General features: G+C 47.2%; 1 protein-coding gene across 2 annotated transcripts in view; it reads left to right on the top strand.

The window, feature by feature from the left end:
- Window positions 1–22944, top strand: part of COL1A1 (collagen type I alpha 1 chain) — a 46034-nt gene that overhangs the window by 17152 nt on the left and 5938 nt on the right. Inside the window, exons 23-47 of one of the 2 annotated variants that reach the window (XM_033171262.1) lie at window positions 483–581; window positions 2158–2211; window positions 2323–2421; window positions 3263–3316; window positions 4367–4420; window positions 4532–4585; window positions 5067–5120; window positions 6409–6453; window positions 6563–6661; window positions 7582–7689; window positions 8952–9059; window positions 10674–10727; window positions 10907–10960; window positions 12456–12563; window positions 12660–12713; window positions 13486–13539; window positions 14511–14672; window positions 15516–15623; window positions 17835–17942; window positions 18930–18983; window positions 19132–19239; window positions 20256–20309; window positions 20751–20858; window positions 22616–22669; window positions 22837–22944. In XM_033171262.1, coding sequence (XP_033027153.1) covers window positions 483–581; window positions 2158–2211; window positions 2323–2421; window positions 3263–3316; window positions 4367–4420; window positions 4532–4585; window positions 5067–5120; window positions 6409–6453; window positions 6563–6661; window positions 7582–7689; window positions 8952–9059; window positions 10674–10727; window positions 10907–10960; window positions 12456–12563; window positions 12660–12713; window positions 13486–13539; window positions 14511–14672; window positions 15516–15623; window positions 17835–17942; window positions 18930–18983; window positions 19132–19239; window positions 20256–20309; window positions 20751–20858; window positions 22616–22669; window positions 22837–22944 — 2016 coding nt within the window. The remainder of the gene's footprint in view (window positions 1–482; window positions 582–2157; window positions 2212–2322; window positions 2422–3262; window positions 3317–4366; window positions 4421–4531; window positions 4586–5066; window positions 5121–6408; window positions 6454–6562; window positions 6662–7581; window positions 7690–8951; window positions 9060–10673; window positions 10728–10906; window positions 10961–12455; window positions 12564–12659; window positions 12714–13485; window positions 13540–14510; window positions 14673–15515; window positions 15624–17834; window positions 17943–18929; window positions 18984–19131; window positions 19240–20255; window positions 20310–20750; window positions 20859–22615; window positions 22670–22836) is intronic. The other variant, XM_033171263.1, reaches the window with a different exon arrangement.

Here is a 22944-nt window from a genome sequence, read left to right as displayed (position 1 = left end):
CCCCTTTCTCAAAACAAAATAAAAAAATCATTCCAGTAGCACCTTATGGAATTCTCATCTGGTTAAGGGAGAGCCAGAGACCCAGTAGTTATTGCTCATATGGTGAGGTTTGGGACTTTTTTAATGGTTCATATCTTATTTTTTTCTGCCCATCAAGATTAAGCCATCCACACAGAATCAGGCAGCCTAGTGTTGGTCTCCTTCCCTTGCTGTCCTCCTAGTGGTGCAGCAATAAAACTGCTAGCACACTTGCAAAGCTAAGCAGGGTCCGGTATGGTTTCAAACTGGAGGGGAGACCGCATGTTCAGATTCCTGCATTGCAAAGGGGTTGGACTAGATGGCCCTCGAGGTCTACAATTCTGTGAATCTTAGATTTAGCTCTGATATCACACAACAGCCTTCTGAACCAGAAGAAGATGCAACAATGTCGGCATTTACCTGCAGTGCTTAATGGGATAACTTGACCGCTTTTCCTCTTCCAGGGCCCACCTGGCGAGCGTGGCTCTCCCGGCCCTGCTGGCCCCAAAGGAAATACTGGCGAAGCTGGACGCCCTGGTGAGCCTGGTCTCCCTGGAGCCAAGGTGAGTGAATTGCAAGAGATCTGGCAGAATTGCAAAGGCGATCTGGCCATACGCTTTCCTGTTAGGCCCTGGGCAGTGGGGAACGAGGTGCATTCTGCCAGAAGCTTCCATCCCCTAGAGAGGAATTTAAAAAAAAAAACCCACTGTGTTAGGAAATCACAAGCTTCCCTTGTTGTTATAGTAATTGCACCTAGAAAATAACATGGGACTTTGAAGTATGCACATCCATCCTAACAACTCGGTAAGGAGCAGAGGCAGATTCCGGTCAGCACGACTGGTTCTGCTGCAGTGGGCCCTGAGCCTGGGGGTGTTGCAGGGTGTCACAAATATGACATAGTGAATTGAGCAGAAAGGAAGGTGAGACGCATGGGGCACCAAATTGTGGACCTGCACAGGGCGCTGCTAAAATTTGAAAGACCACCCCTGCAAAGAAAGTCTGCAATGGTCCCATTTTGCAGATGGGAAAATGAGGCTGAGAAATACATAAGTGAATTGAAAGGAGGAAGACTTTTGGCGACAGGTTTTAGTGTCCTCTTTTGGCTGGTTTTGCCCAGTTAGAATGAGGGTAATGGATGGCATCGTGGTGCCCTGTAGCTCCCTATGTGATCGTTGATTGGTGAGGGTCATTTCTGGAAGGAGAAGAAGCCCTTAAAGAAATAGCAGTGATGTCGGGAAGCAATGGCTTCAGACAGCACCGTCAGACTAAAAGGAAGGAGTTTTTAGGGGAAAATTCAGTCTCCCTGAACACCCCATTTTTGGCAAGAACATATTCAGAGGCAAACATTCAGTGCAACCCTAGAAAGAAGTGACTTGCCCAAGGGCACTAGAAAATTAAATACAGCATTGTAAATGTAACTCAGGGGCTTATTAGCCAAGCTGAAATACCCTTCTTACTGGGTCACACAAGCTCTCAAATCCTTCCTTGTTCAGTGATGTGAACCCTGCCTTCTAGGCCCCACTTCAAGATGCAAAGGGGATCGTTACGCCCATCTATCTAATGCATTGATCTACCACTTTCTCCCATGAGCTCAGGACAACTTACAACAAAATTAAAATCGGATTGGAAAAAAAAACATGCACCAATTAATCTGAAATAAAACAAAACCAGGAGGACAACAAAACAGGACTCGAACTGGAACTGATTTAAGAGAAACCAGCAATCCATAGAATTTTTTTGGAAACAAAACAAAAGTCCACCCCCCCCTGAAAAAAACACCAACTGCAAGGGACACTTATTGGATTTATTAGCTACTCAGATATTCTGCACAGCTGGAGACTATTTAGGGGAAGGGCAAGGGCGAATGCTTCCAGAAGGGTCTCTGAGTGCAAAAGCTGTAAAGAAGCATTTAGGAGAACTGGGAATCGTTCACAAAAGAGATGCACAATAAGGGGTTCCTATGACAAACAGATGTTTTCAAAACAAGGGTCGTACAGCATTTATGAGTGGCTGTTGCTGTGCTGAACTGGGTGGCAAGGACAGAGCAATCCTACCTTACCCTTTCTAGTTCACAAACCCTCTTTGTTATTGACCAAAGGATGTTTCCTAACTCTCCTTCCTTTTCCCTCCCTCCTGTAGGGTCTGACTGGTAGCCCTGGAAGCCCTGGCCCCGATGGCAAGACTGGACCCACTGTGAGTAGCAACAGGGTGGCATTCTTCATTTCTTTCCTTTGCTCAGAAAGGAATTGTTCTTTAAAAAAAACAAAACACAAAAAACTTACGGGCTTTTTCATCTCCTAATAGGGCCCTGCTGGTCAAGATGGTCGCCCTGGACCTGCAGGTCCACCTGGTGCAAGAGGACAAGCTGGAGTCATGGGATTCCCTGGACCTAAAGGCGCTGCTGTAAGTAACTGCTTCCTTTTCCTGAAGCTCAAGCTCCTTGGATGAAAAAAGGAATAGGGGAAAATAGAAAATTCGAGGATGGCAAAATCCAGCTTTCTCCTAGCAGTGCCCATTCTTTGCTCAAAGTTCAGCTTGCTGCATTGCCATGAAAATGGCAGAACTTCATTTCAGGACTTCCTGAAATGGATGCCTTCAACTCTTCATGAAATAATGCCTGTAACTGCAAGCTCCTTCCGGCTGCCCTCCTAACGTTTTTGAGCAAATAGAGGGACAAAACAAAAACAAAAGAACTCTGGGTGTTTATAAAGACCAAAATTGTTGGTCATTTCTGTCCTTCGTTGTGGTTCTGCATCTGCAGTTACTACCATGGGGCATCAGCATGGTTTCATGACCCTATTCTTTAGATGGCTCCCTTTGCAGAGCTGAATCTTCAGTTCTTGTATTGGACCATAGAATTAAGCAGCCATTGCAGTAATTCTGTTTTGGGTATGTGGTGAAACAGTTGCAGTCCAGCGATCCAGTACGAGCGGTAGGCACACAAGACAGGTTATGGCTCCTTGTTCATCAGTGTTTTGCAACACAAAGCTACCCTTCAGCCAAAAATCATCCCCACGAATGCAGCAATGTGCAGGCGCTGTGGTTTCCCCATGAATGGTTGTATCCATTTGTGGTCCAAATTTTGAACACAGCATACACATACCCTGGATTTGACTCATTCTAGTATGACTTGAAGAGTGCAATGAAGTCCCCCTCCCCGCTACGAATATCTTCTTGCTCACTGCTCGTAAAGTTGTCAATCCTGTCTCTGAAATGACCCCTTTTGCCCCTCCTCTTCTTCTAGGGTGAGCCTGGCAAACCTGGCGAGAGAGGTGCTCCTGGACCTACCGGTGCTGTTGTAAGTATTTCGCTTAATGCCCTCTGCAACCAGGTTCAGATACGGCTTTGCATCTGGACAGGGAGTTTTAGACGAAAGCAAGAAATCTTTGGCACTTGTTCGCTATAGCAAGCCCCGTTGCAGCAAGGAAATGGATTTGACACCAAGACACTACATAGATGTCAGGGGCTGGTCCGGATCAGAAGATTCGGGAATGCAATGGCAGGAAGATCAGTTCCTAACAGAAGAGGAGGGGGAATATTCACCCTCCCTGCTTCTAGCATTTCCAGAAGCAGAAAGACAGGCAGGCACAGAAGCTGCACATTTGAGAGAGCTATGAGATAGTAGCTAAGCAACAGGGAGGGAGGGAGCAGCTGGGCAATACATCAATCGAGAGTGGGGGGGAATCCCCTCCCTCCCCCCGAACTTGGAGGTCTGAGTGTGTCAGAGAACAAAGGAGACGCGGGGGGGGGGACTTCCCACTGGCGCGTTTCTTGCTGCGGAAGTGGGGAGGAGTCAGAGTAGGCAACTGATACCCTTGCGGAGGGTTGGCTGTTTGTGCTGGTAACAGAATGCTGTAATGAAAGGACTATAAATCTACCAAATGCTCGTTAATTCTTATCCGTGAGCCACCAGAAGGGAGAGGGGAACTCCCCTACTTGGCAATAGAACATAGAAGTGATCAGAACCCTAGCTTTCAATCTATGTAACAGAGAAGGCTGAGAGCAGAAGAAGAGGTTGGGGACTGGTGAATGTGTCCTGGGCCTTTCTCCCACAAGCCAGTCAGAGAGCAGTGGAGGAGCAGGCAAGGTGAAGTTCTGGGAAGGCTTTACAAAGGACAAATCACAAATGAGATGCATTTGTGTGGAGAGTCACACAAAAAAAGCACATAGACGTAGAGGCTGCAAGTTTGTCAGTGGTATAGAGTGACAAGGAAGTCAATGCAATGAATTCAGAAGATCTGGACACAGGAGCAGAAAAACGCTGAAGTGCTTTCAATGTAGACTGTTCTCCGAAGAGTCCACCCAGATAATCTCATCTCTGCCTTTTTGAACCTCTTCTCCCCTGCAGGGTGCTCCTGGTAAAGACGGTGAAGCTGGTGCCCAGGGACCCCCTGGCCCAAGTGTAAGTATGAATTCTTCACTGATCCCGCTTTCCGTACCATTGATGGCTATTGTAGGAAACCACTTTTTGAAGCCTACCAACCTTTGAACTTTCCTTTGTTTCCCATCCCAGGGCCCTGCTGGAGAAAGAGGCGAACAAGGTCCCGGTGGAGCTCCTGGATTCCAGGTAAAAAAAGGCTTTCCGTGAAAAGAGGAACATACAGAACTGTATGTGTATTTTCTGCCACTGCAAAACTCCAAATTTGGAAGCCGGCGGGATGGGGAAGAAACTTCAGGGATAGCAATAAACGATGCAAGCGTAGTACATTTCTGCATTTTGCATGCTTAAACCTGCTCCTTTGCTTCAGGTTTTCAGATTTCTTTGCCAATTTTCTGGAAGGAGTGGGAGGCAACAGTAGAATAGTTTGACGGGGACAACATGCAAATATGTTCTTCTTCAAATTGAGGGTTTGAAGAAGAAAAAAGGAAAGCTGGGGAATTTAACCATGCAGAAACCATGACAACAGGCATCAATGCCTGTGCTTGTGCACACACACACAAAAAATTGTGGGTGATCAAATTATAGGATAGATATAGCTAACCTCTTTGAAAAGCAAGATTTCAGTTCCGAATCTAACTCTTTCTCCATCTCTGGTTTTCTCTTATAGGGTCTTCCCGGTCCTGCAGGTGCCCCTGGTGAATCTGGAAAGCCTGGTGAACAGGTAGGAAATGAGGCTGTGCATAGAGAAATGTGAAGAAGAGACTACTGGATTTGGAGATAGGTGGTTTAGGGTCTGATCTGAGCATGCTGGCTCCCCAGTAAGCCTCGCTCCACATATAGATGTGGCATTTGCATCTGCCTTCCTGAATACCTTCAGACAGAATGCAATACTTACACCATACTATAGAAAGACGTAAGGATACCTTGAGGAGAACTGGATGGTCAAGCTTCTCCCCACTTAGCTTCTTCTGCTTCGCTATTCACAATCTACAGGTGAGGTTTCTCCTCCATTGAATAGCTGGAGGGAATTTCAGCAGGCAAAGTTTGCTCCTTCCTTTCAGGACCATACCATGGCAAGCTTAGAAACCCTTAGCTCGGGTGGCTTTCTTTAGAAAGGCTTCATCCAGTCCTTGCAAAACAACAACAACAACAACAACAACAACAACAACAACAACAACACAGTACAGTGTTTGTGCTGAATCTATCCGTTAACCTTCTCAGAACCACATGCACCCTTTGCATTGAATGAATTAGAAGCTGTGCCATCATGGCAGAGTCCGTGCCATGCCTGCTCTTTGTATGATGCTTCCTATGCAATGCCAATGGACTTCCAGTTGATTGGCCAAAAATAAAAATCCAGAGCACCTGCAAACAAGTATATAGGGAGGGCGGGAAGGAAATGTTTTCCTTTTGCATGGCCCAATGGCCACAGAAACCTCCCATATTGTAGGCAACAGATCTGTATCTCCCCCATGTCCTTCTCCTACTAGGGATAGGGTCGATTGTTTGGACTAAAACTGGGATTTCGGGTATTCAAAGCACTGTAGATACTAGATGCTTCTTGTTGCTCAAGGGGACGTTGTCTCAGCAAGGTGAAGAGATGTTGAAATGAGTGAAGTCCTTAGTTTAGGCCTAGTGACTCTTTCAGTAAGCCATTGGATTGGACACAACTTGGATGATTCAAAACGCACAGGGCTTTTTGATACCCAGGAGCCCGCAATTCATGCTAATATTCTGCAGCTGAAGGTGGCATTTTAAAAGCATCCATCTTCAGATCCTGTCCACTCATGTTTCCAACGTGCGGTTTTGAAGAAGCCATCAAGGGAGGTTTACAATGCATGCCTCCTGAAGTGTCTCCTACCAGGCAGAAGAGAATAGCTAGATGCTTCCCATCATGCTGTCCAGTTTCCTCCATGCTTTCATATGCTAGAGGCCCTGCCCACACTGGATTACCTATGACACCTGGATGTCAAAGATCCACTAACCAATGGTTTTTCTTCTTCTGACAGGGTGTCCCTGGTGACGTTGGTCCTCCTGGTCCCTCTGGTGCAAGAGTAAGTGAAGATCTTCTTCTCCACACTGGTCTTCCATATGTATTTTCATTGGTCCCCTCCTGTTTATTGCGACACTGGCATTCTAACCAGATCTCTTTCCTCCCTCTAGGGCGAGAGAGGTTTCCCCGGTGAACGTGGTGTCCAAGGCCCCCCAGGTCCTCAGGGCGCCCGTGGTTCTAATGGTGCTCCTGGTAACGATGGTGCTAAGGTAAGGATGCATTATAGGGGCAGGGCCCTAATAAATGGTGGGACGTATTCCATCACTAATTATTATTCATGTCTTTTTTCTTCCTTGAAAATATCTCACATGACAAATATAAAAATCTGTCTTGGATGCTTGGGATTTTTCAAATGATCAGAGTTAGGTTTTGGGCCACGTAGGCAACAAGACATCTATAAACCAAGAGGTGGAGAAAACAATCTATGCCTTCTGAGGCATCCCCTCACACCTCCTGTTTCTTCTCAACCCTGGTGATGTACGGTGCTCACCAGCTTAAGACAGAGTGGGAGCACCTGTAGTATTCAGGATCCTCTTACGAGCTTATGTAACTTGATAATAGTGCATCTCCATACACACACAGAGAGAGAGAGGTTATAAGGATATTGGGGGAAATCAAGAGTAGAGGCCCACAGCTGAGCTGTTTCATTTCATCAGGGCTGGGCTAAGTTTTGGAATCCAACCAAGCATCTGCCCTGAAGCAGGACACAGCTGCCATTCTGCTACCTTATTATGTTAGCCAGACCACATGGGACAAGCTCTGGGACCTTCTTTCTCCCTTCAGCACCTAGAGACACATTTCACTCCAAGCAAGGCAACTTTTGCACCCTAAAGCAAATAAGGAAAGAAATGGATTTGCCTTGGCATGGGCACGTTCAGGAATCCTGTGCCCGTTCCTTAGTATCATCTACCCAATCCCTCTGAATCGCTGCCTTCCTTGGTGCAACAAGGTTCTTCTTCTGTAGCATACAGACTGAGAATCTGAAAGGAACAAATGTTGTTTTGCAAATGTGCATGAGACAGACAGACAGAATTCAGAAGGGATTAGGTGCTGCCATCTATGCTGGGCCTGGTATCTTAGCTCTGTTTCTGATCTGTGTCTTTGTTTTGTTTTGGCTCTGCTCCTCTAGGGTGATGCTGGTGCTCCTGGCACCCCCGGAAACCAAGGTCCTGCTGGCCTTCAGGGTATGCCTGGCGAACGTGGTGCTGCTGGTCTGCCTGGTGCCAAGGGAGACAGAGTAAGTATCTGGTCCTTGGAAACAATGCCATCAAAATGGCAGCTCACTAACTTAACCGACCTATAAAGAAGGCGAACAAGCAAACAACAACGACAACAACCCCCCGACTCTTCCAAATATAACCCTCCAATTAGGAGGCTTTCCCAACTTCTCCTCGTATCTCTCTCCAGCCCACTTTCATGACAAACCACCATTACTGCAACTGTGCAGAGATAATCTTGACACAGATCCTCATGCCCACAGGTTCATATGAGGGTTATATGGGGCCAGTGGATGGAAGACTTAATAAAAACAGGGGGTCACTTGCAAGACAGTATTGTAGGTGGGATTTACCTGCGCGCCAACAAACTCAGGCTGTGCAATTGAAGTGTGTTTGGTGTTGTTTGGCAGCACACCCACTTCCCCCCCCCCCAAAACAGGACTTTTAAGTGATAAAGAAAGTGATAGGAAAATGCACTGGGCTATTGACTGGCTTTGTAACACACCATTTCAATTGGGTGGGAAGTGTGTGGAAAAGTAGCATCCGGAGTTGCCTTACACTGAGTCAGGGAATTGGTCCATCAAGCTCTGTCTATTTCAGCTGGCTACAGAGCTCCACCATATCTGGCCGAGGCATTTCCCACTCCCAGCACATGGGATCATTTAAAAAAATAATAATGAAAAAAGGCCAGAAATCTAACCTAGGGCCTTCTCCACTCAAGGTCTGTGATCTGCCCCCAGACCTTCCTCTACTTGAAGTAGACTTCTGGCAGAATCGTAATGTGGGAAATAAGGAACAGGAAGATAATATTAAATTCTGCTCGCTGGTATTTAGAAACTCCCTTCCTTAAAATATCCAGTGGGCAGACGACTTTTCCCTTCTGTATGGCCAAAGCAAGAGGGTGGTTGATGCAGCCCTCCAGATGTTGCTGGACTACAGCTGCCAGTATCACTGACCATCTTCCATGCTGGCTGGGGATGAATAGAAACTCAACATCTGGAGGGGCACAGTTTCCCCACCCCTGGCTTGCAGGCTTTTGCCTTCAGGGTTGGCCTAAAAGTTTGGAATGAAGGGTAAATTTCAGGGTGCTATCCAGCACCTAGTCCATCAGTTTCCTTGAGATAAATTCCCTCGCGCCGACATCCTAATGAAGATTCTGCAAGATGGTCGGATGTCTCTCAAGACCTTCAGATACAAGACACATTGTATCATTAACAGAGTTTTTCTTCCAGTCTGTTCCTTTCAGTGCTTCATGGTCTGCTCTGTTTCTCCTTCCTCCTAGGGTGACACTGGTCCCAAAGGTGCTGATGGTGCTCCTGGCAAAGATGGACTTAGAGGATTGACTGGACCTATTGGCCCACCTGGACCTTCTGGTGCTCCTGGTGACAAGGCAAGTGCTCCACTGACTTTATGTACCTCTTTTCCAGAAAAAGGTCTAGTGATCTCCAGTTGTCAGATGTCTTAACGAACTTGTGAATGAGCTGAGAGCTATTTGGCGTCTTCCGACTTGGGCTTTGACACCACTCCTTCGCAAAGCATGAAGTGGAGAGACAGAGGGAGTTGGAAACTCTTTCCTGACCAGGTGTTCTGATAACACAGGGATGCAGAGATCCAACCTGGCCCTTTCTAATCAGCTCATTGTCCCCGCCGTGCATGCTGACGTCCAAAATAGGGCAGCCACGGGGACGGCCCCCTTCCCCAAGAAATTCTGAGAATCTCAGCATTGTGTGCCCTTATTGGATCCTGATCCTGGGATTTTTGCCCACGATGATTGGCTTCATCTGAAACCCTCAGTCTCTATGAGGGTCAGCTGAGCTAGGCTTGGGCAGAGAGCAAGAGGCTAGTGGGATGTCTCTCCTTATCAGAACCTTTCTAGCCATGTCCACATGGACTAGAGCTGATTTGACAAGGGTTAGTTTGAAATCAATACAGTGGCCAGCAACTAGATTCAACGGGAGGTCAATCTGGAGTGGAGCACTGGGGAGAAGGCCCCTTCCTTCTCACCTTATTCACTTAATGCCACCTGGATACCCATCGCTGGCTGAGGCTACAACCTCCACAACAGCATCCTGCCTGTGGGAAGGACACTGGATGAAAGTTGCTTTGTGTGGAAAGAACATGTGGGGACAAAGGGCTTCTTTTTGCCTGCAGAATTGCATGGATGAGAGCGATGGGCCGACAGGTGATCATCTGCAGGTCACATTGTCTCACAGGCCACCCTGACTACGCAGTTAAAGGATTTCTCCAGCTCAGTCATGTATACCATTCAGGGGTGCTTTCAGGTCCTACGAATAAGCTAGGCTGAAAGATATGGACATGATCAGCCTTCCCATCTCCCCTCTCCAGCCACATACAATCCAAGCGCCATTGATCCATCTAGCTTAGTATTGTCGACACTGAGTGGCACCACCTCTCCATGGTTTCATGCAGGTGTCAGAGATCAACCCTCTGGAGGACCTTTGCTTACAGAGGATGTGCTCTACCACTGAACTACGATCCTTCCCCAATTTTGTTCTTACAACTTGTCACAAATAAGCTTTTCCCTCCTGTTTTCATACCATGAAACTCAATGGCGCTCTCTCTCTCTGCTAGATATGAAGGCAAACGGTTCATGTTTTTGAATTCACATGTTGAAGTTAGGCCTCCATGCGAGGCAGTGAGCACATGATTAGAAAAAAGAGGCATTTATCCAACCTGGTGGCAGTAGCAGCAATAAGAGCGGCACATAACTAACCTGTAGGATTCTGCTGCTCAGATTTGTAGAATTGGAAGAGGGACCACAAGGGTCATCTAAGTCCAACCTTCAGCGATGCAGGAATCTTTCATCCAACGTGGGTCTCAAACCTACAACCCTGAGATTAAGAGTCTCATGCTCAACTGACTGAGCTATGCATCCTGGGGTTTTTTTGGTGCTTTTTTCCTACTTGTATTATAGCACCTTTCATTGTTCCTCCTGGTTCCCTGGAACTTAACCTCATCTCTATTTCTTTTCTTCCTCAACCAGGGTGAAGCTGGTCCTGCTGGTCCTGCTGGTCCCACTGGTGCTCGTGGTGCTCCCGTAAGTACTTTCTTTTCCATCCTAGAAACATAGAATTGTAGAGTTGGAAGGTACCCCAAGGGTGATCTAGTCCAACCCCCCTGCAACGCAGGGACCTTATTATTATCACCTTCTCTCGTTCTTTGACCCTTCCTCTCATCACCACTGACCAAATGCATTTGTCTCTTTTTCCTTCCCAGGGAGATCGTGGTGAGCCTGGCCCTGCCGGACCCGCTGGATTTGCTGGCCCCCCTGTGAGTATGATGACAAGTGTTCAGTTCTCATCAAACTGTTGATTCCTTGCATGTTGGGTGCCGGGTGCAGGGTGAACAATCCTTCCGTTTTGGTGCACATTGTGGCAAACAAGCGACAACAGTTGACAGGCAAGGCTGGTGACCAGAAGCACCTGTAGATTGTTATCAAGTGATCTCTGGTAGGAGAAAGTTATACGTTCCAGGCATTGCAATTGCTCAGTTAACAGTACTCATAAAGTAAAGAAAATAGTCCCAGTTTGGGGTATATTCATAGAATTGTAGAGTTGGAAGGGACCCCAAGGGTCATCCAGTCCAACCTCCTGCAATGCAGGAATCTCAGCTAAAGCATCCATGGCAGATGGCCACCCAACCTCTGCTTTAAAACCTCCAAGGAAGGAGAGTCCACCACCTTCCGAGGGAGAACTTTCTACTGTCAAACAGCTCTTACGGTCAGGTTTTTCCTGATGTTTAGTCGGAATCTCCTTTCTTGTAACTTGAAGCCACTGGTTTGAGTCCTGTCCTCAAGAGCAGGAGAAAACAAGCTTCCTCCATCTTCCATGTGACAGCCCTCGAGATATTTGAAGATGGCTGTCATATCTCCTCTCAGTCTCCTCTTTTCCAGGCTAAACATGCCCAGTTACTTCAACTGTTCCTCATAAGGCTTGGAAGAACAATTCTGTTCTCCCTTACCTTCCTCCTAACTACAGCAATCAAGCAGGCGTTAATTAGTGCACTGTTGGGGTGGCAAATTCAACCCAACGCTGCCTTTTTCAGTGCCTTATGCCACTTTTAACCACTTTCATTGCTGCCTTGAGGTCCTTTGGAGAACAAGGTGGGGTACGATTAAAATAATAAATAAAATAGGAGCCCAGACGGCAATCCTCCATGTCCTACTTGAATCCATTTTAGGAGTATTTTCCAGAACAGGGTGAACTTGAGTGTAGAGCCACTAAAGGACTGGCTCAGTCAAGACAGCAAATCACAAGTTGATTTGGCTTGCATGCTGTTTCTTGACGACATCCGGATCTGCCAACTGCTTTTTGTAAATGCTCGTCCTGTGTCCTCCCAAGTTGATTAAACTGAAAGAAAGACGATGTTTGAACCCAAAGCTGAGGAGTGGGCATTCGAACCTGGATTTCCCCATGTCCCAAGCTGAACTGCAACCAGGTTGACTCCACTATGTAATTGAGAGAGAATGGGAACTGAATCTCCCAAACCTGATCGAGAACCCTCCTCTCCATTTGCACCCTCCCAGCTCCAGGTTGAGCAAACCTTGCTTCTCATACTGCCTCTTCCTGTTTGATTCACACCTGGCAGATTATCAGAAGCAATGTGGTCCAACCTCCTCTGGCACAATGAGATCATTTAGTCAGATGTATCTGGATGATGCAGAGAAAGATACATTAATGCCTTCCATCTTAAGTAGATATGTCTTTCCTTTTCCATCCTTCTGTAACTCACCACCACCTGCTCTGCTCTGCTCTTACCTCCACAGGGTGCTGATGGACAACCTGGTGCTAAAGGTGAACAAGGTGATGCTGGTGCTAAAGGCGATGCTGGTCCCCCCGGACCTGCTGGTGCCACTGGACCTCCCGGACCCGCTGTAAGTGACCCTCTTGTTCCACCCCAATCTCTTTTGTGAACCCATCACCTTCCATCAGCCTTTGGCTTAACACTGTCTTCCTCCCGCCTGTTGCAGGGTGCTGTTGGTGCTCCTGGACCCAAAGGTGCTCGTGGAAGTGCAGGACCCCCTGTGAGTACCTTCTTCTTCTGCATTATTAAGCTGGGTGAGAGCCAAAAATGCATTAATGTTCGAAACTCGGAGTTTTCACATCCTAAGGAAATCACTCCCAGTTCACCATCCTAGGACATTTAAAGCAGATCGTGGGTTAGAAAACTAATGCAGCTCTCGGCTGCAGCAGTGGGCTGCAGAAATGAACCATAGAAGGGATCGTGCAACCTCTGCCCAGAAAGATCACAGTCTATGTGAGGTGGGCAAGACAGGGCTCTTTAGCACCTGATCCAAAATAGTTAATCTGTATTCACAGCAGACCAGCTACACCGTGGTGAGGGAAAGTCTCTGTGTATGTTCAGAGGCTCTCACTAGCTAGCCTAAACCGATCTAATACACAACTAGGGGGGGGGGGGATCACATTCCAGAGCTTGCCACCGGCAGGTTCTAGCTGAAATTAAGCACGAGCTGATTGCAGTGCAAATAAACCTTGATCACATCATCCAAACTGGTTTAGCTGCATGAGGTATGAGGATCTCTAGCTGGTAGAAACAAATAATAAAATAATACCCAGAAACAGTAGTGACAAGATGCTAGAAGGGCTGAGATACCATTATCTTTCTGTGGCAAGGAGCTTTGGCATTGCAAAGAGGTTGCCGAACTGAAAAATGAAGACGAAATCCATTGCAGGATCCTACTGAGTGGGAAATCTGTGTTAGAATCACACATACGGTTCCTGCTTGGCAGGGGAGGAGCTACTGAAAAGGAACCTTCTCTTCCATTCCTTTCATAGGGTGCTACTGGATTCCCCGGAGCTGCTGGAAGAGTCGGACCCCCTGGCCCATCTGTAAGTACCCTCCCACAAAACACACACATTGTGGGCAACAATTTAGAAAGCTGTTACACAACCCCCAGGTGGCTGGTGATGGGTGAGGATGCTCAGTAAGAAGTCCCTTAGAGCCTACATTACAGGACCTACATAGGGCCTACAAAGATATATGTTGACTCTTTCGATGGCAGAGAGGATGGCGAAAGAGGGCCATAAGGTAGAAAAGATACAGATTGAGAAAAGTGTGGAATCAATTCATATCTAAATATATACAATGGTTTTAGTCCGAATCAGAAGTATTCCTTATAGAATAATAGAATTGGGAAAGTTGGAAGGGACCACAAGAGTGATCTAGTCTAACCCCCTTCAAGTAGTCTTTGTACATCCACGTTAATTTTTATACTCCCAAGTTTGCAAACTGGATATCCAGTTTTTTTTTTTGAAAAAAAAATGCCCCATCCCCCCACATAAAAAAACCAGCTTTCAGGCACAGCAGAAATTGTTGGGCCTTGTGGATTATTATGGCACACAAGAATCTCTAGGTATATTTATACCGCTAACTTAATGGCCATTCCTTCTTTGTGGAATTGCAGCTGGGGAGGAGAGGCCAAGGGTCTTTAAGTTCTCAGCATCCTCGCCCGAAACTGCAGTTCCCAGGATTTGCTGGAGCAAACCACGACATTTAAATGGCACTGTCACATAAGCATGGGAAGGCTTTTCGTTTGAGTTTGCTCTACTTGGAGCTGCACCTGATTCGAAATGCGGTGGCCCAAGCTTTTCGCTGTCTCTAGGAACATGCAACCCAACGCAAAAACTAGCTGGTGGGAGGGAAACTCCTTCTCATTCTCAGAGTGACCCACTAGAACCTCACTGGGGTGGGATGGGGGTCCTTCCTCAAAGACGCTTCATTTGGGGGCACTGTTGCCAAACTCAACGCACTACCTGTGAGTGTCACTGATTTGCTTGTCCTCTTTCCTTTTCCCCCAAAGGGTAACATCGGCCTTCCCGGCCCCCCAGGCCCTGGTGGAAAGGAAGGTGCCAAAGGACCCCGTGGTGAGACTGGACCTGCCGGCCGCCCTGGTGAAGCTGGACCTGCTGGCCCACCCGGACCTCCTGGCGAGAAGGGCTCTCCTGGTTCCGATGGACCTGCTGTAAGTAAATGCCACATCTTACCTTTCATTCCTCTTGAACGGGGTTGCTCGAGCCAAACTTGGGCACCTCCTCCATGGGGTTATCTCCCCGTCGCAACATCTGGCTCCCTGATGGCATCCCAGCTGCCATGTTAACGATTTCTCTGCCTTAAATTGACTTTGGAATTTCCCACTGCTTGTGCAAATCTTTACGGCTGCACCTCTTCAGTGGCGATGTTTTAGTGAGCATCATTGAAATGCCACATAATGGCTTCCTACATTATAGACCAGATCCATTAGTTCAGATTGTTACTTGCCAAGTTTGTTTTGTTTTGTTAATGTGGGGTGTGTTTCAGTAGAAAGGGTAGCCCTTTCCATGCGTGATCACACTTTGCTTAAAGGGAGTCTGAAGAAAAATCCCCTAGCCAGCCAAGACACAACAAGGTGTGGGTTCCTTTAGGCAAGGCCTGGGTAGAAAGCCTCATGGGCATTACTCACAACGTAAAGTGGAGTCAGGACACCCAACAGTTCTTCTCCTTCAAGCAAGCTCACCATGTTCTTATTTCCCAGCCTGTCCGGGGTCTTCTTTCTTCTTTGGCGATCACTTGTAGCCAAGTAAGATTGTCTTCCATAAACATGGTTTTAACAGTGAGTCCGTAAGTGACTGTGGTGGCCAAATCCTTCCACAGTGTCTGGGTTACGCCATTGCGAGCCCACTGCTTGCTGCTGAAGTGCTGCTGAGGCCCAGCTTGCCTCCAACCCTTCCGCAGCACAGCATAACGCTGGCAAAAACAAAATGTGTCTTTCCGGCCAGGAACACTTCTCTGTCGACATCTCATGCTCACGTCTGTTTTCCTCCTGCAGGGTGCACCTGGTACTCCTGGCCCACAAGGTATCGCTGGACAGCGCGGTGTGGTTGGTCTTCCTGGACAAAGAGGCGAGAGAGGTTTCCCTGGTCTTCCCGGACCATCTGTGAGTGCTCCCCTTCAGCTCTTCTCTGACAACTCTGCGCAGAAAGTCTGGGTTCAGTTTCCTTCTGAGCTTTGCGGGGCTGGTGTTTGCGGGCTGGGGAACAGTGAGGAAATTTTTATTTGAGGGGGGGGATGTTTCTTAAGGGGACTCAGCCATGTAGAAGGCTGAAAATGCAAGGATACATATAAGCAAAATAGGACACACACACCCCGAGTCTAACTGGGATATATGACCCAAACCTACCCAGCGTCCGCAAGGAGGACACGCAATTAGAAGTTTAGATATCAATTGGCAAAGCACTCAATTGCATCAACTCCGAAGGTGAAAGAGTCTAGCTAGCTGAACAGGTCCTCCTTCAGACGTTTGGTCTGTCCCAGCAGTTGCAGCAACAGTGCACCATGCCTCCTCCAGCCCATTTACCCCCCCCCCCAACCTCGGGACATGGTGCATGCAAGCAACCAGTGACTTTTCCTGCGTGTCATGTCCAGCTGCTCCTGTCCCTTTAAGTCCCTCCTCATCCTTGGAGACAGTGCAGGAAGGGACAGAGGAGACTCCCTGCAGCTGTTCCCCTTTTCTGACTGCCCAGCCTCTTCCTTTGCCCGCTGCCTCATTGGTGGCACAGAACGTCACAAATAACTGGCCCTTCCCCTGGATCATTCTCCTGCCCTGCTGCCTCCTCTGCCTGTCCCTTCAGACTCCTGCCTCTCCCTGATAATATACTTCAGCGTCTGTTGACTCCGCCTGAAGCCTATGCTTGGGATACGAGGCCCAAAGAACAGGAGGGAACGCAGCAAAGTTTCCATTTGAGTTGCTTGTTCAGGTTTAGTCTGCAGCACTCTTGTGCTAAACACATTCATATGGAAGTCAGCATCAGCGGTAAATCTGCAGATATGAGGGGTTTGGATCACAGCTCGGGTCTCAAAGCAAGGCTTCTTTTCATCCTTGTGCTGCGCTTTGTTTCTGCTCATAATATAATGCATAATAACTATGGGCTCTGTCGTTGTTTTCCTTAGTGGCAGTATGAGTGCACATTAACCCAGATAATCGCTTTTGTTTCCTCCAAGGCCAAGAATAAAAAATAAATAAAAAGTCAATACCATTATCCTGTAGAAATGGAGCAACATGTTTTCCATATTGCATCTATGGGCTTAGCCACACTTACCTTTTGCCCCGGGCTTTCTAGGCACAAGTCTCATGCTTTAAAGCTCTGTATCCAAGAGTTGTTGTTCCCCCCTGCACACACACACACACCACTTTCCCCAGGAAAACCTGCTCTTTAAATCTGAATCGGAACAAACAGCAATTCAGGTTTTCTGCAGATTGCCGTTTGCTCCAATTCAGCAGTAGGGAGTGGGTTTTTGCAGGGAAAGCACAAGGACAACAACAACAAAATGCTCTAACACAGAGTTTTGAAATGTGGACCTGTGCCTAGAAACATGGCCCAAAAGGAAGTCTGGATGAGCTAAGACAAAGCACTGTTTATTGTTTTAGCTTGCTCACAAATACCTGCACAGCCCCTGGCAAATTGCTGAAAAGTGAAGGCTAAACCCTGGAATTCAGTTCCAAATCTTCCCTACCCCATCAAAAAGACTTATCATTCAACCACACGTTATAACTTAATATTGTTGCCTTAAGCATTGATCAGGAAGACAAGAATCTTTGGTTTTGCAAAGTGTTTTTTATAAATCTCAGTTTTCAAAGCTGAAACAGATTCAATTGGTAAAATGCAATTCTGGTTTGAAAAAAAATTCCTGGATTCTCAATACCAGGAAGTGAGTGAGCTTTCATAAATAGAACAGTGCTCTGGGTTCTACAGTACCTAGGAAAGTGATGTCAGCCTTACAAAACAAAACTCCATAAAAATCTGTATCTGAGACTAGCCCATGCTTTATACAACAGATGCTTCCCCAGTTCTGAAATGCAGAGCTATATGTTTCAAGTGATATAGAACCCTATGGAAAAGATAACCTTGCCTGGCTCCATCCCATAACCCATGTTGCATTGAAAGTTCTACTTTAGTGCTTTCTGAGATCCCAGGGAACAGAATTCAAACTCTGGCTAGACTAGGCTCCTTCTTTCGCTCTTTTTAACTGCAGTTAACCGTGGTCAAGCATGATGTGTGAATGTGATTCCTCTCCTGCTGTCTCCCCTCCCCCTTCTGCATCTCAACAACTGGATTCTTTTTGTTCTAACTGGGACTGATCTCCACAGGGCGAGCCTGGCAAACAAGGCCCATCTGGTCCTTCTGGTGAACGCGGTCCTCCTGGCCCAATGGGACCACCTGGCTTGGCCGGACCCCCTGGTGAATCTGGACGTGAGGCAAGTCTTCCCATTTCCACGGGAGCTCTGGACTCCTAAACCTGCTCACCTCTGTCGAACCCCCGTCTCTTACCATCTCTTACCAGTGATCAGAAATATGGTCCAAGCCAAACTGTGCAGTCGGTGGTAAAATGCAGGCATCCCCAGCTAAAATAAGCTTTCATAAGGACTATCTGAAGCCTTGTAAAGTAAGGCAACGCTGGGCTAAATAGACCAATGGTCTGGCTCAGAGCAGTGTAGCTTCATGGGGGACCATGATCAGGGTTATGATTTACTTGCAGAAGATCCCAGGTTCGTTCCTTAGCATCTCCTGTTAAAAGGGTATTCAAGCAGGCTGCTGCATGAGACCCTGCAGATATGGTGCCCAGTTTTTTTGTCCTTAGAGAGGATAGACAATACTAGGCTGCTAGATAGACCAGTAGTCCTCCTCAGTTTCTGGCAACTTCATATGTCCATAGGTAAAGGTAAAGGTACCCCTGACCATTAGGTCCAGTCGCGGACGACTTTTGGGTTGTGGCGCTCATCTCGCTCTATTGGCCGAGGGAGCTGGCGTTTGTCTGCAGACAGCTTCCGGGTCATGTGGCCAGCATGACTAAGCTGCTTCTGGCGAACCAGAGCAGCACACAGAAATGCCATTTACCTTCCCGCCAGAGCGGTACCTATTTATCTACTTGCACTTTGACGTGCTTTCGAACTGCTAGGTGGGGAGGAGCTGGGACTGAACAACAGGAACTCACCCCGTCATGGGGATTCAAACCACCAACCTTCTGATCGGCAAGCCCTAGGCTCTGTGGTTTAGACCACAGCGCCACCTGCATCCCATACGTCCATAAATTCTTACTAATAGATGTGCATTGAATAATATAGTTCAGTTACAGAGTTGAATAGTTTTAACTCAGTTCTAGATCTCCCATTGGTAGCTAGAGAGTTCTAGAGCTTCAACGCCACCGCGATCTCAGTCTCACCATCTCTCTTCTTGGCTGACAGGGCTCTCCTGGTGCAGAAGGTGCTCCCGGTCGCGATGGTGCTGCTGGTGCTAAGGTGAGTTGAACATGCATGTGTGTATGCAGCAGGTATCCGGAACGGGCCGGTGTCGCAAGACCCAGGTCCAATGAAAGACTTGATTTCACAAACACACACCGATTCTGAGCTTTGATCGCCTCTTCTTGCCTTTCCCTTTCCCAAACAGGGTGATCGTGGTGAGACCGGCCCAGCTGGTGCCCCTGGCGCTCCCGGTGCCCCCGGTGCCCCTGGCCCAGTTGGCCCTGCTGGCAAGAATGGCGACCGTGGCGAGACTGTAAGTGGCACTTCCTTTCCTTCTGCTAAAACGCAAAATGCGCGGGGGGGGGGGGGGAGAGCCGTTTTCCGAATCCTTCATTTTTCCAAATCCCACTAGGCCACATATACGCAAACCGACTTATTCCAGATCATTTGATCTGGAATAATGTCAGTCATTCACAACTTTCCGTTTTCACAATCAGTAAAGATGCAGATGAGGTAGGCATACCCTCCACACCCACCTTCAGAATCTTACATATTTCAGGAGCGTGCCTTCGTACTTAATTAATATGGAACGCATGCCACTTCTGGTCCTGCGCTCACATTCGCTAAAGGGGCACTCTTTCACGCTGCTTTAATTAACTTGGATTGGCATCCACCTATGGCTCCGCATTTGTTAGTTCGAAATAATTACTCGAGCCATATGAGAGCGCCGTGGGGGAACCTCTTCCATTATGCTTTCCCCCATCCTTATTGCAACTCTGCCAGAGGATTAATGAGGTCACTCATTTGTGATCTTAACATGTTCCGATTCCACTCTCCAAGCAGGGGGTGGTAAAACCCAGGGAGCAATATCTTCCACTCGAATCCTATGGAACATCCCAGGATCTTGCTACCAAACGCAGGAATAGACAACTCCCAGATTTATTTGTTGGCGTGCTTATATCCTGCCTTTGGAACTTGAGGCAGTCAGTCTGTGTGGCGGATCTCAGGTGGTCCCCCCGTGCGAATCCTGAGCAGACCTAAATCTGCTTAGTTTTAGCAAGGTGGATGAAGCCATCTGGTGGCCATATATTCCCACCTACACATCCTAAACACCAGGCTGGCTGCTATAGTGAAAACGCTTTATAACTAATGATCCAACAAACAGACAGATAGATGGATAGACTCTACAGACAGACTAGAGCTCTTCCTGCTGTGATTGCCCTCCCTTCCAAGGACTGGGCTCCTAAAGAAATAAGTTGCATGCTCAATTACATGCAGAATTTTAAAAGCAATGATATGTACATTTTCTCCTTTTCTCCTTCCCTCTAGGGTCCCGCTGGCCCTGCTGGCCCCGCTGGCCCTGCTGGTGCTCGTGGTCCTGCAGTAAGTTTGGGCTTTTAAATATCCTCTCTCTTTCTTTCTCTTTCTTTTCATAGAATCATAGAATTGGAAGGGGCCACAAGGGCCATCTAGTCCAACCCCCTGCAATGCAGGAATCTTTTGCCCGGCAAACCCATTGCCTGGCTCGAACCCATGACCCCTGAAAGAGTCTCGTGCTCTACCAGCTGAGCTATATTATACTGGTAGAATATATAATATACTATTCAATAAGCCTGAATGGATATACTTGGACACTTAACTGTCTGCATGATCTCTGCTACCTTTGCCTTATGGTTGAAATGCAACTAGAGATAAGCAGCCTAAGTTCATATCCCCAGTTACGCAGAGTGGTCTGTCGGTAGGCATTTCCTTCCTTTTTCCTTTGTGAAAGCCCAATATGCCAATAAAAATTAAAATAAATTAAAACTTGCTTTTCGTTTCTAGGGCCCACAAGGTGCTCGTGGTGACAAGGGTGAGACTGGCGAACAAGGTGACAGAGGAATGAAGGGTCACAGAGGATTCTCTGGTCTCCAGGGCCCCCCTGGCCCCCCTGTAAGTACCAGAAAGCTCTTCGCCACTTTTGATGTAGAGAAGCTCCAGACGTCACAGAGCTCTGTACCCTCCGACATTTCTCCAATGAAAATAGAGATGTCCTAAGGAAAAGCGGGATCCAATCCAGGATCAAATCAGAAACCAGGACATCTTCTCTTAAGTCAGGGACATCCCTGGAAAATAGGGACACACCTGGAGGGTCTGCTTTAAGGCTTTAAGGAAAGAAATGCCCTCACACAGATTAGAGCCTTGCACCTCTGATCTAGAGAGCGAGAGAGCTTTCCTATCTCATTTCCATGGCTTAACGAATGAAGGACAGACCTCTCTTTCAATAGCCACGATATCTTAAATTGAGCCTCCGCGTTCAGAGGAGACCTGCCCCCATTCCCCACCCTGTTTTCTGAACTCCCCAGAGGCCTCTGACTAGCCACTATTCAGAGACAGGTGGATCTCAGTCTAATCATTTTATGAGCAAAAGCTACGGTCGCTTTCTGCAAGGAAATTCCATCTTTGGATACCTTTTTGATGAAACATCTAGTCAGGGGGCGGAGGAAAGAAAAGGGGGAGCTTTGACATCTATTTGGCCTGTACGGCAGCAGGTCCTCGAAGGGTCCCCAAAGCCCTCACCTATTAACAGGCTTCCGTTTTCAATTCCGTCCAGATCTCCAGTTGCACCAACTTACTTAACCAAAACTTGTAATTCTATTTTTCCAACTTTTAGAGACAGAGGGCAGGCTAACGAGCAACAATTTTGTTCCTAAATTTCTTCAGCTACCCATATGTATCCCCCCTTACAGTTTTTTTCATACCATGCATTTTGCAAATAAGTGCTTTCCTGCGTTCATGTTCATCTCTATTTGTTCCACGTGTTCCTCAGTCCAGAAAGGCTTTGAGCCTGCCATTTGGTTGAAAGCAGCAGTGGGCCTCAACTGTCACTTGGTGTATAGTTGTTGTCGCTGGCCAATGGCCAAGGCAGGCTTGGGCCTACCTTAGCTGCAAAGAAATAAGAACTTTAAAGATGGAGGCCTTAGATTGCCATGGCTTCCTTCGGGTCCCTCGTTAACGCAGCCCACTTAATTACACAGTGGCAAGACTGGAGAAGATGTATTTAGGTCTCCACACACCCCAAAGCAATCTGCATTTGATACACATTTCTTCCTGGTCCCAAATGCGAATACAGTATGCTACCCAGTAGTTGTGACGAGCATGGGCAAGGCACTTCTGTATGAAAAATATGCCACAAAAATATTGCCTATCCTTCTTTCCACCCAAGACCTAGAAATCTAATTGCTGAAAGGCTTCCATTTGAGATATACCTACTTTCCATTGTACTGAGTGGAACCTCTTTTTTTTAATATAGGGTTGCCATATTTCAAAAAGTAAAAACCAGGACACCCCCCCCCCCAAAAAAGCGATTTTTCTATTGACTTGCCTATGATCCAGGACAAAGCACCGCCTTTCGGAATTTCCTCTCTGACGTCAATTCCACCTTTGAAATCCCAGTAATGTCTGGGAAAATCCAGACATATGGCAGCGAAGATATCATTTTATTTTATTTTGTACTGAGTGAACCTATTGGTTCCCGTTGCCACTTGGAAGAGTAGATTTATGAAGGAACACATGTGAGATTGAAATGGACAGAAGCTAGATTGATACTTCCTCTCTGTTACTGAATAGGACTGCATTTTCTCCCATTTAAATAAACCTGTTTTCCCCCAGATGATTATCAAAACTGACAATTGTTTTCTTTTGTGCAGGGCTCTCCTGGTGAACAAGGTCCCTCTGGTGCTTCTGGTCCTGCTGGTCCAAGAGTAAGTATGGATTGGGCTGTAAAGCACAGCATTTTAGCTAATACCTATTATTGCTAGACTTCAGCCCTTCTATGCACCTATTATTGTTGCTGCTGCTGCTGCTGCTGCATTCATGTTAACAACAAAAGCTTCACTCATGGTACATTTTTGTTCTGCCTTCCTGACAGGGTCCCCCTGGCTCTTCCGGTGCCGCTGGCAAAGACGGTCTGAATGGTCTTCCCGGTCCCATTGGCCCACCTGGTCCCCGTGGTCGCACTGGTGATGTTGGCCCTGCT

The sequence above is a fragment of the Lacerta agilis genome, chromosome 14 (assembly GCF_009819535.1).
Source record: "Lacerta agilis isolate rLacAgi1 chromosome 14, rLacAgi1.pri, whole genome shotgun sequence".
Taxonomy (NCBI): domain Eukaryota; kingdom Metazoa; phylum Chordata; class Lepidosauria; order Squamata; family Lacertidae; genus Lacerta; species Lacerta agilis.
Note: the sequence above shows the minus strand (reverse complement) of the source record. Positions and strands in the feature narration are given on the sequence as shown.